This window comes from Mauremys reevesii, linkage group 3 (assembly GCF_016161935.1).
Source record: "Mauremys reevesii isolate NIE-2019 linkage group 3, ASM1616193v1, whole genome shotgun sequence".
NCBI classification, from domain to species: Eukaryota; Metazoa; Chordata; order Testudines; family Geoemydidae; genus Mauremys; species Mauremys reevesii.
Window position 1 is genome coordinate 78,086,752 of NC_052625.1, and position 19,788 is coordinate 78,106,539.

Here is a 19,788-nt window from a genome sequence, read left to right on the forward strand (position 1 = left end):
AAAGAGGATGGAGTTTGGCTGTTCTCAGTGGTGGCAGATGATAGAACAAGAAGCAATGGTCTCAAGTTGCAGTGGGGGTGGTGTAGGTTGGATATTAGGAAACACTGTTTCACTAGGGGGTGGTGAAGCACTGGAATGGGTTACCTAGGGAGGTGGTGGAATCTCCATCCTTAGAGGTTTTTAAGGCCTGGCTTGACTAAGCCCTGGCTGGGATGATTTAGTTGGTGTTGGTCCTGCTTTGAGCAGGGGATTGGACTAGATGACCTCCTGAGGTCTCTTCCAACCCTAATATTCTATGATTCTGTGATTCTAAGTGCTGTGCTTTTTACTTACTATTTTATGAACAGCATCGTTAGTGCTTTAAACATCATGTATAATCATTTTATAGATGTTAAAAGTAAAGACAAATTAGTATACTAACAGTCACCTTTTGTATAAATATTCCTTTCTGCAGGCAAATATGGAATGTATTTTGTTGAAGACAATGCTTCTGACACAATAGAAAGTTCTGTGAGTATGAGCTGAAGTTTTTCACAGATCACACATTTTTCTAAATTCTCTAAACTAGAACCGAGAATAACTTTGGTGCTTTATCATTTAAAATCACCATAATATTAATTTTAATTTTTATATTAAGATATCTGAGAATTTGTATTCATAGACTGTTCTATTTGTGTGTGATTATTTGAGAATTTTAAAATGCTTATCTGCCAACATTTCAGCAATAACATACAAATGCCCTGAATAAGGCTGATAACTTCCATTATAGAATAAAGAGACTATTATTCCCAATTCTACCAGTCTTTTTGTGTGTGTGTGTAAATAAATATCAGATTTTGTTATATATTACGGTAGTGCCTCGGAGCCTTAGTCATGGATCAGAACCCCAGAATTAGGAATCAGAATATACTTATCTATTGAAAGGTGAAACTTGTGGGTTTTTTAAAAAAAAAAAAGCTTTGTTTTTATTACTCTACAGTGACATTTGATTGAGCTAATTCTTATGATCCCTAACAGTGTCTTGTATTGACATAGGGGTGAAACAGATTAAAAACAAAAGATCCATTAAATAGTTTTCATTATATAAAGTCTTTGGTAAACAACTTAATTTAAGCTGCATTTCTCCACTAGACAAAGAATTAAGATTTTCAAAAGTACAGCCCAAAGTTTAAAGTAAATTACCACCCATAGAGCATTCATTTACGGTATGCAGTATAAATAAATGGAAACTGACTGCAAATAGGTCTAATTTTAAAGGCTACTGAGCAAAACATTTTCTCTATCAATCTACTGTATGTTCTTCAGAGTTTTCACGGAGAAACTGAACCAGCATCATTTTCTTGGACATATGAAGAAATCAAGGAAGTTCATAAGAGATGGTGGCAATTAAGAGACAATGCTGTGGAAATATTTTTAACAAATGGCAGAACTTTACTCTTAGCTTTTGACAACACAAAGGTAACAGTGTGGCATTAATGTATGGTAATATATAATGTGTATATAAAGAGATTTTTTATAATTTCTTCAATACATAATGTGTATTTTCGTGGAATACATTAAGAAAAACTATGGGTAGGCTTATTTGAATTCTTAGATACTTCTGGAAGCTGATATGAGTTAAGGGCTCAGCCAGGCTTTTTGATGGACATGATGTATATCACAGGTATGTTCTAAAAACATAGGACTAAACCAATTCAATATCTTAATGTTGTGACTTGTTATCACATTGTTCTGATCTTCACAGACCTCTAGAACCTTGTAAATGAGAGAATCTTGCATACTGTAGGAGGACGCTTAGTTTATGACAGTTTAAATGTGTTGCTTGATTAAAACTACAATAATTTTTTTAGGTCCGTGATGATGTGTACCACAACATCTTAATGAACAACCTGCCTAATCTTTTGGAGTATGGGAACATTACTGCTTTGACCCACCTGTGGTACACAGGACAGATTACCAACTTTGAATACCTGACTCATTTAAACAAACATGCTGGCCGTTCCTTCAATGATCTCATGCAGTATCCAGTATTTCCCTTTATACTTTCTGACTACACCAGCGAAACACTGGACCTAAATGATCTATCTGTTTATAGGTAACATGAAATCTTTGAAATTACTCCTTTCCAAATAACATATTAAACTGGTTATTTCAGTAAAATCCACTTATGATCACCCTGATAAACCAAGACTTAATTAGCAAGATTGCTAGGAAACACATCTGGTCTAATGGTGTTTGAATGACCTTTAACAATAGGTAGGTGGCTCATCTTGTCGATTTGAATAGCATATCTGTTACCAACATTTTATATTCACAGTAGTTGGCAGGTCTCGCTCAATACCTGCTGTCTTGCACTTCCAGATATACATTCCGTTATCTTAAAAAACAAACAAAAAAAAACAGCCTGTAACCAAAGATCTCCTGATAATTTAGCAAAACATGACCAAAAACAGAATTATGCTATATGAGCAACTTGCCAGTTACCAAAGGTAAATCTGTATCCGCTAGTTGTAAATAGACTAAAGGGTGTCCACACAAACACAATCTTAACTACATTGATTTTTTTTTAATGGATTTTAGCGAAGTTGGTGCAGCTCTTGTGTGTAGTGTGAGAGTCAGGCTAGGCGCAACTGCAAGAGGAGTAGTCCTGTTGGGTTCTGGGAGGTGGGCGGTCGCAAGCCCACCCACAGCTAAAGGCTCCTCCCAAGCCTAAGGGCAGGAACTATTGAGCTTGGGACTCTATTGGGGACAGCAAAACAGTAAACAAGGACAGGTGTGAATGTCAAAGGGTCAGAATCAGGGAACCTGAAGAGAACACTGACCAGAGCACCCCAGACAGTGCCCACTGCTCCTCAGATGTCCAGGGAGCCAGTGGAACTCTGCCCGGATATGTGAATGGAGAGAGGAACAGAAATAGGCCCCGCAGTTGCAGAGCACTCCCTCAGCTAGCATCCTCTCCCTGGTGTTATAGATGGCCACTTTGGCCATTGCTAGGAGGAGGTTGATGAGCAGGGGCCACGAATGGGGTGTGCATAAATTAGAAGCTTGGAGCAGAATAGGGTGACCAGATGTCCCAACCAGAGTATGGTCGGGACGCCATTTGTCCCGATATTTTGTTTCCTTGTCTTCAGCAGCAATTCGATGGAGAGTCCTTCAGTCGCGGACGGTCTTTGGCGGAATGTCAGTGGCGGGTGCTTCTGTCTTTGGCGGCAAGGTGTATTAACCCCCACCGAAGACCATTCGTGACTGAAGGGCTCTCTGCTGAATTGCCGCCGAACTCCTGGACGGTTGAGTGTAAAAAAACAAACACACACAAAAACACGCCCTCCCCCCTCGCAGCGGTCCTGATATTTTCCCCTTAACATCTGGTCACCCTAGAGCAGAAGTGCAGCCAGAACCACAAAAGTATGTCCAGGAGGAGCTGGAAAAGGGGCTGCAACCTGATGCACCCATGGTAGGCCAGGGTCTCCCTCATGTCACAAAAGGGACAGACATCTGTGATAAGGGTGAACTGCGCCAGTGCCTGTGCTCACGGCTCCATGAAGGAGCTGTCAACTAATATCCCCGGCGGGCTGTGGGACCAAGGCAGAATACAGACTGGCCCACCAGGGTTCGTCACCCTGAACAGGTGGCAATAGGTCCTGCCACTTAGTATTGAGCAAGAGGAGTGATCGTGTTGGTATGTTAGCCTTAGAATGAGAGAGGTCATTTTTCCTATAAACTGAGAAAGAGTTACTTCAGGTCAGTTAGGGATACCTGAGTCCAATTAAGGGCTTCCTGACACCTTTTTAAAAACGCCTCCCCTAATGAGAGATGGGGAGGAGAGACAAGCTGCTGTAGGGTTAGTGGCAACAGGGAGATAGGCTTCTCCAGGGTGAGAGGCTGCTCTCCTCCTTACAGGGAAAACAACCAAAGCTGAGTGCCTGTTTAGGGGAAGGACTGACACATCTGGGGCCAACAACAGGACAGCACCCCACCCCAGCACCCCCACAGCAAGGGGCCAGGGAAAGGTACCCCCTTTGTTTGTGTTTGTAAATTGGTTTTCTTTTGTTAGCTGGAGGAACCCTCCTTGGTAGGGTTCCCAACTCTGACTGAAGCTATTCTGGGAGATTCTTTTCTTCCCCCAACATGACATCATGTCATTTTCTTAAAATAGCCTATTAAAATCTCCTGGATTGCTTTCAGTAGTCACTGGGAGATTGATGCCAATTCCAGGAGACTCCGGGCCAATCCTGGAGCGTTGGCAACAGGGCCAGCTCCAGGCACCAGCTCAGCAAGCAGGTGCTTGGGATGGCCAAGGGGAAGGGGCAGCACGTCGGGCTCTTCGGCAGCAATTCAGCTGCGGGTCCCTCTCGGAGGGAAGGACCTGCCACCTTGGGGCAGCAAAAACCCTGGAGCTGGCCCTGGTTGGCAACCCTATTCCTTTGGCCTGAACTGAGGTCTACCTTGAAAATACCGATAAGAAAATACAGAGTGGGAAGACGCACACTGGCCAGAGTGGGCCTGATTTGTGGGGGAAGTGCTAATTCCAGCGACACAGAGGAGGTGCCTTGCCACAGTAGACAAGGCATTACTCTTAAAGGGATGCCACAAGTCAGGACTGAAGCATGTTGGTGGGCGCAGAATGGGGAGTATGTTGCCTGTTGCCTATACTGTAGCTGTTCTGTGGACAAATTACTTTAATTCCTCTAGCACTAACATCAAATGGCCAATTTTAAATTAAGAATATGTACATTTTATAGTCCTTTTATTTTCCTAAACTCATATGTAGAGCTTTGTTCTTAGGACTTTTTTTTTGTATTTGTCCTTATATATTTAACTCTTATTAATCTAATTTAGCTAAAAATATCAGTCTTCGTGTGTTAATCTACATTTAACTGAATTTTTTCTGATTTCATATGAAAATAAGATTTCAACATTTCTCCTATTACAGAAATCTAGCCAAACCCATAGCTGTACAGTCTAAAGAGAAGGAAGATCGATATGTGGATACTTACAAGGTATCTTAAACTCTCATTTCTACAATGTGTTTTATTCTGGTATCTAAAACCAAAACAATGTGATGTATGTTGGGTTTTAAATTCATGACCAACCAGATAAATACATATGAAGTTAACCAAAGAAGCTAAAGAAATATATTTCTCTCAATTGCCTTGCATTTTGTAGTCTAAAAAATTATATTGTACGTCTGGGTTTTTTCTAGTATGCAACACAACAGTTATGTTTGCCTTCAAACATCCTGGGTCATTTAAAGATTTTGTGCAGTTAGTTTAATTGATAAAAGTATTTCCTCATCTCCTGACATCAGTCTAGGGGGGAGGGATAGCTCAGTGGTTTGAGCATTGGCCTGCTAAACCCAGGGTTGTGAGTTCAATCCTTGAGGGGCCCACTTAGGGATCTGGGCCAAAATCAGTACTTAGTCCTGCTAGTGAAGGCAGGGGGCTGGACTCAATGACCTTTCAGGGTCCCTTCCAGTTCTATGAGATAGCTAATCTAGTTTGAAAATAAATCTGATCATATAGAGTAGAATTCGTATTCCATTGGTGCTGCCTGCTGTTGCTACCAAGTGTTTGTTATGATGACTGTGACTGATTTCCCCCCCGAGGTGCCACCTGGAACTGAGCCCTCTGACCCACCAGCCTGGGCTCCCCCTCACACTGTAGTGCTGTGACAAGCTGCAAAGTCCTCCAGCCTGCACTTTCACCAGTATTCACATAGATAGGGTCACACCCAGCTGCAGTTACACACAGGCTCTCTAACCACCAGCTTCCCAGCCTAAGACCCCAGAGCAGTACTGTCCTGCCCTGGTCAAATCTGGCCAGTATATGGGTTTAATACCCGGTGTGCCTCTCCTTCAGTGTGAAGAGAGCAATGTACACTTGTGGTAACCAAGCAGAGATTTTTCACAAGCACTCCAGTCAAAGCTCACTGGTTTGGATTAAAACATAAAATAAGTTTATTCACTACAAAAGATAGATTTTTTTTAAGTGATAGCAAACAGATCAAAGCCGATTATGTAGTAAATTAAAAAAAACCACATACTAAGTCTAAGATACTAGAAAGATAGGATACGAACCAGCAAATTCTCATCCTGTCTGATGATACAGGCGGGCTGCAGATTCTTATGGGATAAGCTGCACTTGCTCTACAGCTTGGAATCCCCAGGTCTGTCTTACACAGGCTAGAAATCCATTTAGCCTTGGTCCAGCACATCTTCCAGTTTAGTCTTTGTTCCTCAGGTGTTTCCAGGCATCTTCCTTTGTGTGGAGTGAAGAACTACAGATGATGCCACTCCCTGCCTTATATAGCTTTAGCATATGACGGGAGCCCTTTGTTTCAAAACTTGGTTCCCAGACTGGTCTGTGGAAAAATACTGACATCCCAAGATGGAGTCTAGAATCATGTGGCCTGGTCGCATGTCCTTGTAGAGTCATAGCAGCCATTACTTACAGGCTGTCTGGAGCATTCCCAGGAAGGCTCACCGGGTTGGGGGTGGGAGTGGGAGGGAGGGGGAGATAAGCTTCTCCTAAGACCTGTTGTTTTCCCTAATGGCTCATTGCCCTGAATAGGCCCTTCCAAACCAACTATCTAGACTGAAAGCATCTTGCCTAGTGGGTGTTACCCATGCATAATTACATTTGAAGTACAGATAAATAGTGTTTATAACTTCAGATACAAAAATGATGCATGCGGACAAATAGGATAATCTTATTCAGCAAATCATAACTTTTCCAATGACACCTCACATGACTTATCTTGCACAAAATGCATCATAATTATGCCATAACCATATTATTATAATACTATGACGAATATGAGGTGCAGTCATAGTGACCATGTCAACAAATGTATCTTGTTCCTGCCCCCCCCATTAAAGTCCATAGCGAATGACTTGATGGGGCTGGAAAGCATTTACACGTGGGCCTTTCATTTAGATTTGCTTCAAGATCTGGAGTGTGCTTTGACAAGTGTGTGTATGAACTTGTTTTGATTTTAAGTTTAGTGTGAAAATCCCACATTATGACACCACAGCGTTCCTGGACAGCAAGAACAGTATTTATAACTAAAGCAATATATTGTGAAAGTCAGGTGGTTTGTTGCTTAAAAGCTTGTGTGTGCATATGCACTGTCATTTGTGGTTGAATTGATATTTTTAAAATGAAATTTTGATGGAAACCATCGATGTATGGCACTGTTTCCTCTTCATTCAATATTTATGTAAAATGATCTAGCAGATTGTCAGTCAGTACATTGCCATAGTGATGTCAATTCTTTATTACTAGATTGCTGTATGGACTCAAGCATGTGAATGATGGGTTTTCTAGTGTAGTGAACCTGACATCCATATTTTCAGTGGCCGTTTCAAACCGATTTAGGATAAAACTCACTTAGGCACCTACTGAGATTTTCAAAGATATGTATCTGCATCTCTGTCTAAATATCTCTGTAAATCTAGCCCCAAGTCCTCTTTTGAATGTAAGATGTAGGCTCCTAAGTCACTTTGGCACATCTGAAAATGTCTTCGATCTGATTTTTCTGCAGCTTTTGCTACAAAAACTCATATTTACTATCCCTTTAAATTTTCCACCCCTAAAGATAAGTTTTTGGATGAGAGTCAGGATTATGTCTCTTTCCTGCAAGTTTTACCTTTTTGTAAAGGTCAAATGGCACCTGATCCACACTATAGAAGTTACCTATTTCTGAAAAAAGATTAAACCAACAGGTGCAGCTGAATTAGTGTTGAGCAGAATTAACTGCAGAGGTAGAATAGGACAAACCATGGTTAGTACAATTTCCGAAAACCATGGTTAATGTTTTGAAAGATGTAACCTGAAGTATTGGAAACAGTTATTGGAATGGTCTCTTCCAGAAAAATATTGTGTGGTAAAAATGAATAACTAATTACTTCAGACAGCAGCTATTTTTACAACTGTGGGGGGGAACCCACCAGGTGAGGCCCTTTCTTCTAAATGAGAGCTTAAATTCTTCAGAAATTGTCTTGGATAGAAAGCACCAGTGAAGTGCTGGAAGGATGCATCTCTTAGGCTTTGGCTACACTTACACTTCAAAGCGCTGCCGCGGCAGCGCTTTGAAGCGCTAAGTGTAGTCAAAGCGCCAGCGCTGGGAGAAAGCTCTCCCAGCGCTGTCCGTACTCCACCTCCCTGTGGGGAATAACGTACAGCGCTGGGAGCCGCGCTCCCAGCGCTGGGGCTTTGACCACACTGGCGCTTTGCAGCGCCGCAATTTGCAGCGCTGGAGAGGGTGTGTTTTCGCACCCTGCTGTAGCGCTGCAAATTTGTAAGTGTAGCCAAGCCCTTAGTATAGTATCCTAGCAATATAGCTTTTAAGTAGCATGTTGGATAAGATACAACACCCATGCTTTACCTGTTCTTTCTCTTCTAGTATTTGGAAGAGGAGTACCGCAAAGGAGCTAGAGAGGATGACCCAATGCCTCCTGTGCAGCCTTATCACTATGGATCTCATTACTCCAACAGTGGAACTGTACTTCACTTTCTAGTTAGAATGCCTCCTTTCACTAAAATGTTCTTAGCTTATCAAGGTAAGATTAATTTTGTTAAAAATGACAAATGAAAAATAAAATGAAATTATCAAGTGTGGTAAATTTAGAAATCTGACCTACCTTGACAGTGGACCCTTTTGTGGCTTTCATAAAGGGAACCTGTAGTACATGAACTCTTTGTGCATCTTACAAAACTCTACATCTTCTAAAAATGTCTGTACATCTTCTATGATCTGTTAGAAAAAATCTGCTCTCTATGGCTCTCTAGATCTCACATGTAGCAATTGGGATCTAAATGTTCAGGCCTCAGCCGAGCAAAGTTGGTGAACTTGAACTTTTTGAGGTAACCAACCTGCAATCAGTATTGTATGTTTTCCTCTTGTCAAGGTAATAAACTCAGTTTCATTTTTTCTTTGCAGATCAAAGTTTTGACATCCCAGACAGAACCTTTCATTCTACCCACACAACTTGGCGCCTCTCCTCCTATGAATCTATGACTGACGTGAAGGAGCTTATCCCAGAATTTTTCTATCTTCCAGAGTTTTTAGTTAACAGAGAAGGTATATGAGTCAGTGCCAAAATGATCTCTAAAAAGGCACAAGGATTGGGCCTCTGGGTTGAAACTGATAATTCCATGTTATAATCAGGTTTTTTCCCCCCATGTTTTTAAATTGATTGTGAAGGGGAAACATGGCAGGTCCAGATCTTGAATCTTTAGCCACAGAGGCTTAAGATTAACTCTACTGTTGCCACTTTTGTTAGTTCTGCAAGCCCAGACTTCATGCTCATGAGGTGTACTGCCATAATCTTATTTGATTTCAAGAAAACCATAAAAGTTAATCCAGACAAGGATGTTTGGTAAATGTAGACATTTAAAATCTGTTTCTTATAACTGAAAGAGCGTCTGCTCCTTTCCATTGAGGGTATTGTGCTTCTAATAAATCTGTTTACTTTTTTCAGCTAGTTATATTTTAGGGTTTCCCCAGGAGGCTCTGACAATCTGTCAGTTGTTTTGAGAGAGTTTACTGTCCTCATGCTGTCCTCCAGGGACTTGTGACTAGATCCAATATGGTGCTGGGTGCCAACAACGCCCAATAAAACCTTTGGGAGTTGAGGGCACACAACATCTCACAGTAGTGTTCAGCATTTTGTAAGATTGAGCCTTTTTTATTTGTGTTTCCTTGTTATAATTTAAGTTTAACTGGTGGAATTAGGTGGTAGTGACGGGGGTGAATGTGAAGGAGTGACTGACCATCGAGAATGGAATGGAAAGGATCAGTGATGGAGGATGGTGAAGGAAGTGTGTTTACTGAATCCGTAGAAGACTTCAAGTAGAGAGATCAGACCTTCAGTGACTATAGCAAGAAGCAGTGTTAGTGCAGAGTATTGCCCATTCTGGACCTCAGGTAGGGCTGTTGCACAGTGGGGATATCAGAGATTTGAAAGGTTTGTGCTCCTCCCCCTCACCCCTCTCCCCGGCCCCCAAAAAAGTACCATCTGTTTGAAGCTGCTAAGAGAATTGGAATGCTAGTAGTCCCAGTGGATATAGTGTACAGAGTGCATGTGAGACTAAGGTACATGGTTATTCAATTTATCACATGGCTTTCCACATGGATATTGCCAGCCCACTTACTGTATACAGTTCTATAATATAGTTAGATCATTTCTACATGGGTTCAGAAGCATGTTATCACCTTTCCAGCAAGAACTGTGTTTAAGCACACTTCCCTGCAGAGATTCAGAAAAGGCCTATAGAGTCACAAGGCTTTTGAAATTGCTGCTCAGAGTGAAATGGGTGCAGATTTCTTTTTAAATATAGATCAACCAAAATTTTGGGGACTTTCTGGGTATCCTACAGAAAACACTTCTTTTATGAGGTTTTTGGAGAAGATTCCTGGAGATAGTGGCACTGTGGGAGGCAGAAAGAAGCTCCTTTTTTTTTTTTTTTTTTTTTTTTTTTTTTGTAGCTTAGTTACTCGCTGATTCAAATTACCTTGTTCATATCTGAATGTTTTTTAACACTGCTGGATTCATTATACTACTGTAGGAATGAGTAAGTGTCAGGACACCTAGAACTCTTGCAAAGACCTCCCTTCTTTTGCTGTTGCTGTAATTGAAATACTAAAATTGTGATTTCTGCCATGTTGTCCCTCATGCTTGGGCATAAACTTCTCTTCTCCATGATGCATATTAAAAAAAGAACTGTTAGGCTGCTGGTGTGCTGAGACCACTGCCTATCTGCTGATAAATATTGTCTGTTTTCTTGTACTGCCCCATCTGTCTGTAGAGCTGGGACTGACGTTTTGTTTTATGTTTGTACAGCACCTAGCACCATAGAGTCCTCATTCATGACTGGGGCTCCTAGGTGCTACAGTAATATAAATGGTAAATAATAAAACCGTATAAACCCTCCTCTTTACATTTCTAGGTTTTGATTTTGGACTGCGTCAAAATGGTGAAAGAGTAAACCATGTCAATCTCCCCCCATGGGCTCGTAATGATCCCCGTCTCTTCATCCTGATTCATCGTCAGGCTTTAGAGTCTGACCACGTCTCCCAGACAATCTGTAACTGGATTGATTTAGTGTTTGGGTATAAGCAAAAGGGCAAGGCTTCGGTTCAAGCTATCAATGTCTTCCATCCTGCTGTAAGTATCTTTTTGTCAAGTAATCTGTTCATAGTATAAAATTATTTGATCTCTGAGATGGTTTGACTGATTGCTTGGAAAACATCCAGCTGTAGGCAAATTCCCTTGAAATAGCTAACTATCAAAGAACAGGGAAAGACTGAATATTTAAATGAAGAATTGGTAAAATCTCAGGGTTTGTGACATGAAGGTCAATTATGTCTATTTTAAATCATTTTTCCAAGGGCTAAAGCTAGGCAGGGAATTGTCACACAATGTATGTCTACTTAAGCCTATTGGACAATTAGTCGTTGTTTACAATAATATCTAGAAATGCAGTATTTTTGTTTCATCTTCCATCAAAAAGAAGCTTTTTACTTTGGCAGATTGTAACGAAGGCTGCAGCAGAGATAAGTGAAGTGTCTGATTAGAGAGCACAACATTTGTACTATTCCCTCCTCCACGATCATAATTTGTGTCCCTTACTGTACTCATCACCTGCTACCCAATTAATGTCCCATTTAAGCTAAACCCCTGCAGTGGCTTTAACTTTGGATCACAAATGGTTAAGCCTCTGCATTACACTGCAAAAGCCTCTGGATTTACTCAGGACAGTGGTGAAAGGAGAACAAGATGACTAAGGACGTGTCAATTTCAAAATAATTCCTAAGTTGTACATTCTCAGGTCTCAAAATGCATTCCTTGAAAGGCTTACATTTTAGCAGTGCAGCAGCCTGACTTTGTCCAGCCAGGCTCTCTCACTTATGAGTTTCACCACTGTAATTTAATTGCTCATTGTAAAATAGAGTATTTAAGTATCAATCATATAGTCCCCTTGATTCATGATGGTTTTCCTTAACACTTTAGGGTGTAGTTCTGCAATTCTCTTGCATCCAGAAGTCAATTACAGAAGGGCTGAAGACTCTGGCTCTAAGCTTGTGCAGTTTTAGTTGGGAAACTTTTTTCAAAGATAACTTTACTTAAATTTTGTATTTGCTGTTTTACATTTTAGACCTACTTTGGGATGGATGTTTCTGCTGTTGAGGATCCAGTTCAAAGAAGAGCCCTGGAAACAATGATAAAAACATATGGACAAACCCCTCGTCAATTGTTCCACACAGCGCATGTCAGCAGACCCGGATCCAGGCTCATAATAGAAGGAGAACTTCCCGCTGCTATGGGGTTATTAGTGCAGTTTGCTTTCAGAGAAACCAGGGAGCACGCTAAAGAAATAGTATATCCAGTATGTAATTTGATTCACAAGATTGCTCAATTAGCATTCACAGGCTGTAATTACTGCACCCTGATGTACACATCTGAATAATTAAGCAAAACGGCTGCATTTACAGAGTATTAATGAAAAGCATTAGCACATTTAAGACATTTCATGATTATGTGGATCAGAGCAGAACTGGCTCAATGACTTGCAGTGCCCAAGCTTCTGGAGGAACTGTCTGGCAGTGAATTTCTGTCCTTGCTGACTCTACTCTGAGTGTATAGGGGGTGGAGGTGGGGGGCGGAAGGTGCTGGGCTGGAATAGTTTTCTCCTTCTCTCTCTCTCTCTCTCTGTCTGCACAATGGAAGGAAGAGCTTTTTCTGCTCCACAGAGCGCCAAATAGTCTGTCATGCCTGAGGCAAAACTGTTTCAGTATATGCCCATGTGTCTTTCTGTAGGAAGTGTTGTGGTTAGTAAATATCTGTTACTGTAGACTATGAGCTTCAAGACATTTTGCTTCAGACCTTTTGCAAAATTTAGGGCAGAAGAAAAATAAGCTTTTTCATCTGATATTTGTCAGTAAGCAAACTGAAGTAAAGAAGAAGTTTTTAAGCAGTTCTTCTGTTGTAGGATAATTTTGTCTTTTTTTGAGTCAGTATTTTTCAGTACAACCTCATTACCATTCTTCTCACCCTTGAAATTTAGGAAGAACTAATGGAAAAACAACCACTCTAATTTCCATGTGTAAATACACATGTGAAAGTTGCAAATTAGTTTTGTTTCTGTATTGAACAAGGTTATCAAATGAATTACTTTCTGGTTTCTGCCAATAACCATTTTAAAAAAATCCAATCTGTTCATTTTAGTATACAAGTGACTTTAAGTACCCATAAAATATAATTTTAAACTTAAAAATATCAGGGCTCAGAATGACTCTTTTGGAACTATAAAAGTACTGAAATGTGAGAGAGGCCAATAAATTCAGGACCGTTGAGATATGCTTATTGTGCAGGAGGCACCGAATACAATTCTTATATTAGATCAGTATAGTCCACATGTCAGCTGTCTGGTCTTTGTCGATATAGAATGCTTCAGAGCATTCTAATCCCTAGATTGCGCCTCACTGTTAATGCTATACTATGGGGAAAATCTATAATATTAGTGAAGTAATGCAAAATTACATTGTAATATATTTTAATTTTCGGTATTTGATATATTAAAAAGTAGAATAAATTTGCATTAGTCTTTCTTGAAACAAAGAGAGAGCCAATACTTGCACTGCACTTAAATGTTTGTTTGCTGGCTGGCTAGTTACATGCCTTGAATGGTAAATTCTTGGTCCAGTGTTGAAATATGAGGTGGTGGACAATCTGTATCAACATTTTGTCTAGTTTAGCATCCTTTGTGGGAAAATGCCTCCTTCACTTCAGACACTTATTTTCTCTAAAAGCTAATTGGGAATTTGGCCCATGTTTATAGAAATGGAAAACTGATGTTTCACCTTACTTTGTTACTTGAACCCTGCAAGTTACCAGTTTTCTAGTCAAGCCCATAAATAACTGACCTGAATAAATAAGTTGGCAGAATCAAAGATATTATCTCACCTACCTTGTGTCTCTGAATAAATAGAACTCACTTGAAATTCATATCTTGGCATATGACATTAAATTGCCTTTTTCCATAATTTTATTTTTCTTTATAACAGAGTAAAGTATAGACCCTGTCATATAAAGCACCACAAGACTAGGATCATTTATAGGAGTCTTATTTATAATGCACTTTTTCCTCATATAAAATAGCATTGCTCTGTTACACTGACTATTTTAATTGGCATTTTATTTGTCTTTGTTCTAGAGTCCTTTGCCTTGGATAAAAGGTTTAAAGTGGGGGGAATACGTAGGTTCCCCAAGTGCTCCAGATCCAGTTGTTTGCTTCAGCCAGCCACATGGAGAAAGGTTTGGCTCTCTGCAGGCTCTGCCAACTAGGGCCATCTGTGGTTTGTCCCAAAAGTTCTGCCTTTTGATGATATACAGCAAAGAGCAAGGTAAGGAAGCCCCAGAAATCAGTTTCATGTTTACCCTGTACACTGGAAAAACTTAACTAGTTGCCCAGTCATAATCGTGCTAGATTTTTATACTGCCACTCTGCAAACTTGAGCACTCTGCTAGAGTATTAATCTTATTCTGCTAAGGATTGTAAATAAAATTAAGTAAATTTTTAATAAAGGTGCTGGATTTCAAGAATTCTTATCAATTAGTTTGGTATTTTCGTTAAAATAACTCGATGTTTTTTAAATATCAGAACTCTAGAAACCTACAATTCTTCAAGTGATTGTATATGTCCATTCCACTGTAGCTGAGGGCGCACTCAGCACATGGTTGTTGGAGATTCCTCCCCCCCCCCCCCACGGTACCTGTCAGGGGACATAAACACGCTCTGCTGCTATATGGCACTGTGTGCAGATATAAAGAGGAGAGCTGCCCCCAAATTTCCTCAGTTCCTTCTTACCACCAATGACGGTTGTTGGAGCAATTATAGCTTTGCTACTGTAAGTTCTTCCCTCATTCCTCATTTAAAAAGTTGAGAACTCTTGGGGGGAGGGATAGCTCAGTGGTTTGAGCCTTGGCCTGCTAAACCCAGGGTTGTGAGTTCAGTCCTTGAAGGGGTCATTTTTTAGGTTGGACATTAGGAAAAACTTTTTCACTAGTAGGGTGGTGAAGAACTGGAATGGGTTACCTAGGGAGGTAGTGGAATCTCCTTCCTTAGAGGTTTTTAAGGTCAGGCTTGACAAAGCTCTGGCTGGGATGATTTAGTTGGGTTTGGTCCTGCTTTGAGCAGGGGGTTGGACTAGATGACCTCCTGAGGTCCCTTCCAACCCTGAGATTCTATGAACTCTGGTATTAGAGCCTCCCTATACAGCCTTCTATAAGGACAAGGTTTACCTTCACCCTTGCCCAAAATTCCTGAAAAAGATAGTTTACAACTTTCACATTAATCAGGCAATCTGTTCGCCACCATTCTTCCCAAAACCTCATACTCACAGAGATGAAGAGACGCTCCACCATTTTTAGACATCAGAAGAGCTGTAGTGTTTTTTTACCTGGGCTGGACTAAATTGTTTAGGTGTCATGATCACAATTGTTCGTTGTGGTGGTGGACACCTGGTTTCCTCTTAAGCTTCTGTGACTTTCTGGGCACAAGTTCCTATTCCTGACATTTGCAAAACGACAACTTGTTTGTCCACGCACCTTTGCTTCTCATTATACTATAGCCCAGGGGTCCCCAACGCGGTGCGCCCGCGGGAGCATCTAAATGCGCCCGTGTCCTGGCTGGCGGTTGAGCATCTGCCAAAATGCCGCTGAATTTCTGCAGCATTTTGGCGGCAACGCCTCTCGATGACACTGCTTGCCGCCGACAAGTGATGTCATTGAGAGGTGTCACCACCGAAATGCTGCAGAAATTTGGCTTGACCGCCGCCACGGTCCTTTGTCTGGCACCCGCCAGATGAAAAGGTTGGGGACCACTGCTTTGGCCATTCATTCCAGGAATGATGCCAGATTTGGGCTTGCTGTTCTACAATTGCTGTTCAAATAAACTTTGGGCCCACCTCCAGACCGATCTGCTTGTGAGTCCCCCTACAGTGGAATGGATATGTGCAATCACTTGAAGAAACTGTTACCTACCTTTCCATAATTGTTGATCTTCAAGATGTGTTGCCCATGTTCATTCTACTACCCACCCTCTTTCCCCTCTCTATCAGAGCCTTTCAAGTAAGAAAAAACTAAGGTGGGTCGGTAGTGGTTCCACCCTTTATACCTGCATGCAGTGGCAGAGGGCATTCAAGCGGCCCCAGTCTGTACTGCTTAGGGGAAAAAATCTCCGACAAAAGTGTGCTGGGCACGTGCTCACATAGTGTGGAATCACAGGTGTCCCCACCCACCCTCTTCCCCAAGACCCCGCTCCACCTCTTTCTACCCCCGCTCTACCCCTTCTTGACCAGTTCTACCCCCTCCTCTGAGCACGCCCCGTCCCCGCTCTCCTCCTCCCTCCAAGCGCCTCCTGCATGCTGTAAAACAGTTGATTGCAGCAGGCAGGAGGCACTGGGAGGGAGGAGGAGGAGTTGATCAGCAGGGCTGCTGGCGGGAGGGAGGGGGAGCTTGGCTGCCAGTGGGTGCTAAGCACCCACTAATTTTTTCCATGGGTGCTCCAGCCCTGGAATACCCACGGAGTCAGTACCTATGAATGGAATGGACATGTGCAACACCTCTCGAAGAACAACAGTTAGGGAAAGGCAGGTAACTTTCTTTGCCAACGTATCCAGAAGGGCAGAGTGTTGGTGAACAAGTAGATGAGTAGAAGAGCAGCAGGAGGGAGAAGTGAAGGAATAGTTGTTGGAGGATGAAATGGAGGATGAGTAAAGGAAACAGAAGTAGAACTGTAAGGCAGAAGGCTTTGTTGTCAGGTTAACTCAATGGAATTAAAGCCTATTGATATATGTACAAATGGGTTTTAATAATTGCCTCTCTTGCATTAAAACATTTTACTGGCCAGGATTTTCAACAATAAGAACCAAATTAGGCTCTGAAGTCCACAGGCACCTAAAATAAGTTGCCTCTCTTTCAGAAGTGGTGTGTTTTCAGCGATTTCCCAGGGAAGCAAGTAGAAGTGGTCAAAAAATAGCACCTAATTTTCACAGAAATATTCACAAAAATTGTTGTTTTTTCCCCTCTCCAAATTCAAAATATCAATGAAAACTTTTGTCAAAATGGCAGACTTTGAAAAATGTCAATGAGCTCTAATGCTCAGCACTTTTGAAAATCAGGCCACTTTATTTAGGATCCTAAAGATGGATGAAGGAGCCTAATTGGAGACACCCATTTTTAAAAACTTTGGTCATTGTATCCTAGCCTAATAAAGCCAGATGCATGTTGTATATTAACTGTGGATTTTAATAAATAGCTGCCAAAATGCTCGATTATGTAATCACACGTGACGTTGTGAGACCTGGGAAGTGTAAGGAGTTCAGATGACTATGTTGAAATGTGCCAGACAGACATGAATTTGGGGACAATAAGTGTTTAAGTGGGTTTCCTGGGGAATCCCTGGCAAGTGGTTAATGTAAATTCCACAACCCCCATTATGCAAAAATCCAGATATTTTAAGCTACACCCTGAGGAGAGGGCCATTGATTGGTGATTACCTGTTCTCAGAGATGGAGAATAATGGCCTGAGCTGTTTAAAGAAACAGCTGCCTGTCCAGTTGGGTTCTGATTCCTGATCCATCTAAAAGCTGACAGGAACTTGGGACCAAGGGAGCAAACCCATTTATGTGGTTTGAAAGACTGGCACCTGCCAGTGCCCTATGCAGGAGTTGGGGTGACCTCTGGTAAGCTTTTAGTATGTGTCTAGCTTTTTTGATAGTTTTTTATATTTTTTTCTGTAATGCTTTTGCCCTAAGCATATAAATGCAGTTTGCTTTGTGAAAGCTGTTTGGTAGCTGGTGTACACTGCTTTAGCCCCTGGAGAAAGAGTTAACCACAGGTGCTGGATCCCAGTCAGACCTGCTGGGAAATTGCAGTGAGGTGCAGAGGGCCTGTAAGCCTAAGCCCCCAGTCTGAAGGGGCAGAGACCTGAATCTCTGCACCAGATGGTGGCTGGAAGCCTAAAAACTTAAGTGCATGCCCTCAATGAAGACTGGAGAGGGGGGTGGCAAAGGTGCAGTAACCCTGAAACTGTGACAACATACTTGACACACAACCTATAATGCCTTTCCTGCAGGTGTGAGAAGCATGCACAGTACAGATATCCAGTGGTCAGCCATTCTGAGTTGGGGATATGCTGATAACATTTTAAGACTAAAAAGCAAGCAAAGTGAACCTCCAATAAATTTTATACAGAGTTCACAGTTGCATCAGGTAAAACTCTTTAAACGTATTTCTGATTGTTAAGTTAATTCATTTGTAAAAGGTGCTCTATATGACATCACTGAAATATATTTTTAATAGAGAACATGCACAGCTTTCCACCACCTTCCAGCACCATTCCTGATCACTTTAACCCCAGTGCACTGCACCTTTACTGTTGGGGAACAGTTTCTAACAATGCAAGGTTTAGCATCCATGCCCATGTAATCCTTAGAGTCTCTGAAAATGCCAGCAGGGTGCTCAATGTGATGTGGGCACATATCCAGTAGGAACTAAGGTGGATCCCCTACGTCCCTTAATATATGTCATCAGATAACATTGTCTTTAGTTGCTCACTATCTTGTTCATGCTTGAACCAGTGACAGAGATGTAAGGCTCTGTAGCCCGTTATCAATGTCACCATCACCTTGTCCTTGAAGACATTCTTTATTATGTAATCATAAGGATTTCAATCAGTTCTTGAAAAAACATGTAATGGAGTGGGGGAGACAAACTTCCCAAGTTTAAACTCAGCTGCACTCATTTGCTTTGCTGATTAGTATTTCGCTTGTGTCTGTCTAGGAATTACGCTAAATGCCACATTTGTTTTCTGGGGCATACCCATTTTTGGATGAGCCCCTCCAAGCTCTCCAAAATGCCCCCACTTCCCCCCCTCCCCCAAAAAAAACCCTTTTATACCTTTTTGGTGGTTCTTCCTCCATTTCCATCCACCAAATATCCCTCTTTCTTACTTCTCCACTAAATTTTCCTCTTCAATCTCTTGGCTCCCAAAATCTGCTTCAGATTCTGCTCTTCTATCCTGGCAGAAAAACCATTATTGGAAATGTCATCATGAGTTTATAGAACTTTCCAAACAATTTGTTTCTAGGCTGAGAACAAGAGTAGGGAAGATCATAGGTGGCTTAAAATATTGGTATGTGTGGGGTGCGGAATAAGTGCCTCCTTGTTGGTTCTACGGTTTGTAGTGTCAAAAATGTTGATTAAAGACAAAATGGAAGAAGTCAGAGACCCTCACCCCACACTGGCCTCTTTATACCACCTAAGAGTCAGAACTGCATAAAGGTGCTCTGACAGCCCTGCATCTGACTGTGATATGATTCTTCCAGCAAAGGTACCATGAAGGACAGCAGTAAGAATATTTTCCAAAGACCACCTTGCAAACTCTAATATAGGGCATGTGCAAGAGGGGTGCATCAGGGATGGGGACAAAGCATGCAGCCCTGGGAGGCTGCCATAACTTACACACAGACTCATAGGACTGTCCAAATTACGCCAGGGCGTCTCCAGCCAGCAGAGCAGCCCAGAATCAGGAGGTCAGAAAGTTACCTTAACACGTACCTCCATCCCTTTGAGCTGAGAGTTTTGTGCTATGTATCTTAGAGATGCGCCACATAATTTCACCCATAATTTTAACTTTAACTATGCAAAATATATGACCTGCTGCAGATTTATTAAACTGCTCTTGGGCTTTCATTCTGGGTCAAGTATTTTATTTATTGCAT

At 41.5% G+C, this 19,788-nt stretch overlaps 1 protein-coding gene across 3 annotated transcripts in view; it reads left to right on the plus strand.

Moving 5' to 3' along the window:
* Positions 1-19,788, plus strand: part of LYST (lysosomal trafficking regulator) — a 159,988-nt gene that overhangs the window by 124,311 nt on the left and 15,889 nt on the right. For all 3 annotated transcript variants that reach the window (XM_039528956.1, XM_039528954.1, XM_039528955.1), the window contains exons 38-47: positions 455-510; positions 1,306-1,458; positions 1,851-2,095; positions 4,934-5,000; positions 8,404-8,560; positions 8,941-9,081; positions 10,950-11,167; positions 12,159-12,389; positions 14,217-14,406; positions 18,141-18,277. In XM_039528956.1, the coding sequence (XP_039384890.1) occupies positions 455-510; positions 1,306-1,458; positions 1,851-2,095; positions 4,934-5,000; positions 8,404-8,560; positions 8,941-9,081; positions 10,950-11,167; positions 12,159-12,389; positions 14,217-14,406; positions 18,141-18,277 (1,595 nt within the window). The remainder of the gene's footprint in view (positions 1-454; positions 511-1,305; positions 1,459-1,850; positions 2,096-4,933; positions 5,001-8,403; positions 8,561-8,940; positions 9,082-10,949; positions 11,168-12,158; positions 12,390-14,216; positions 14,407-18,140; positions 18,278-19,788) is intronic.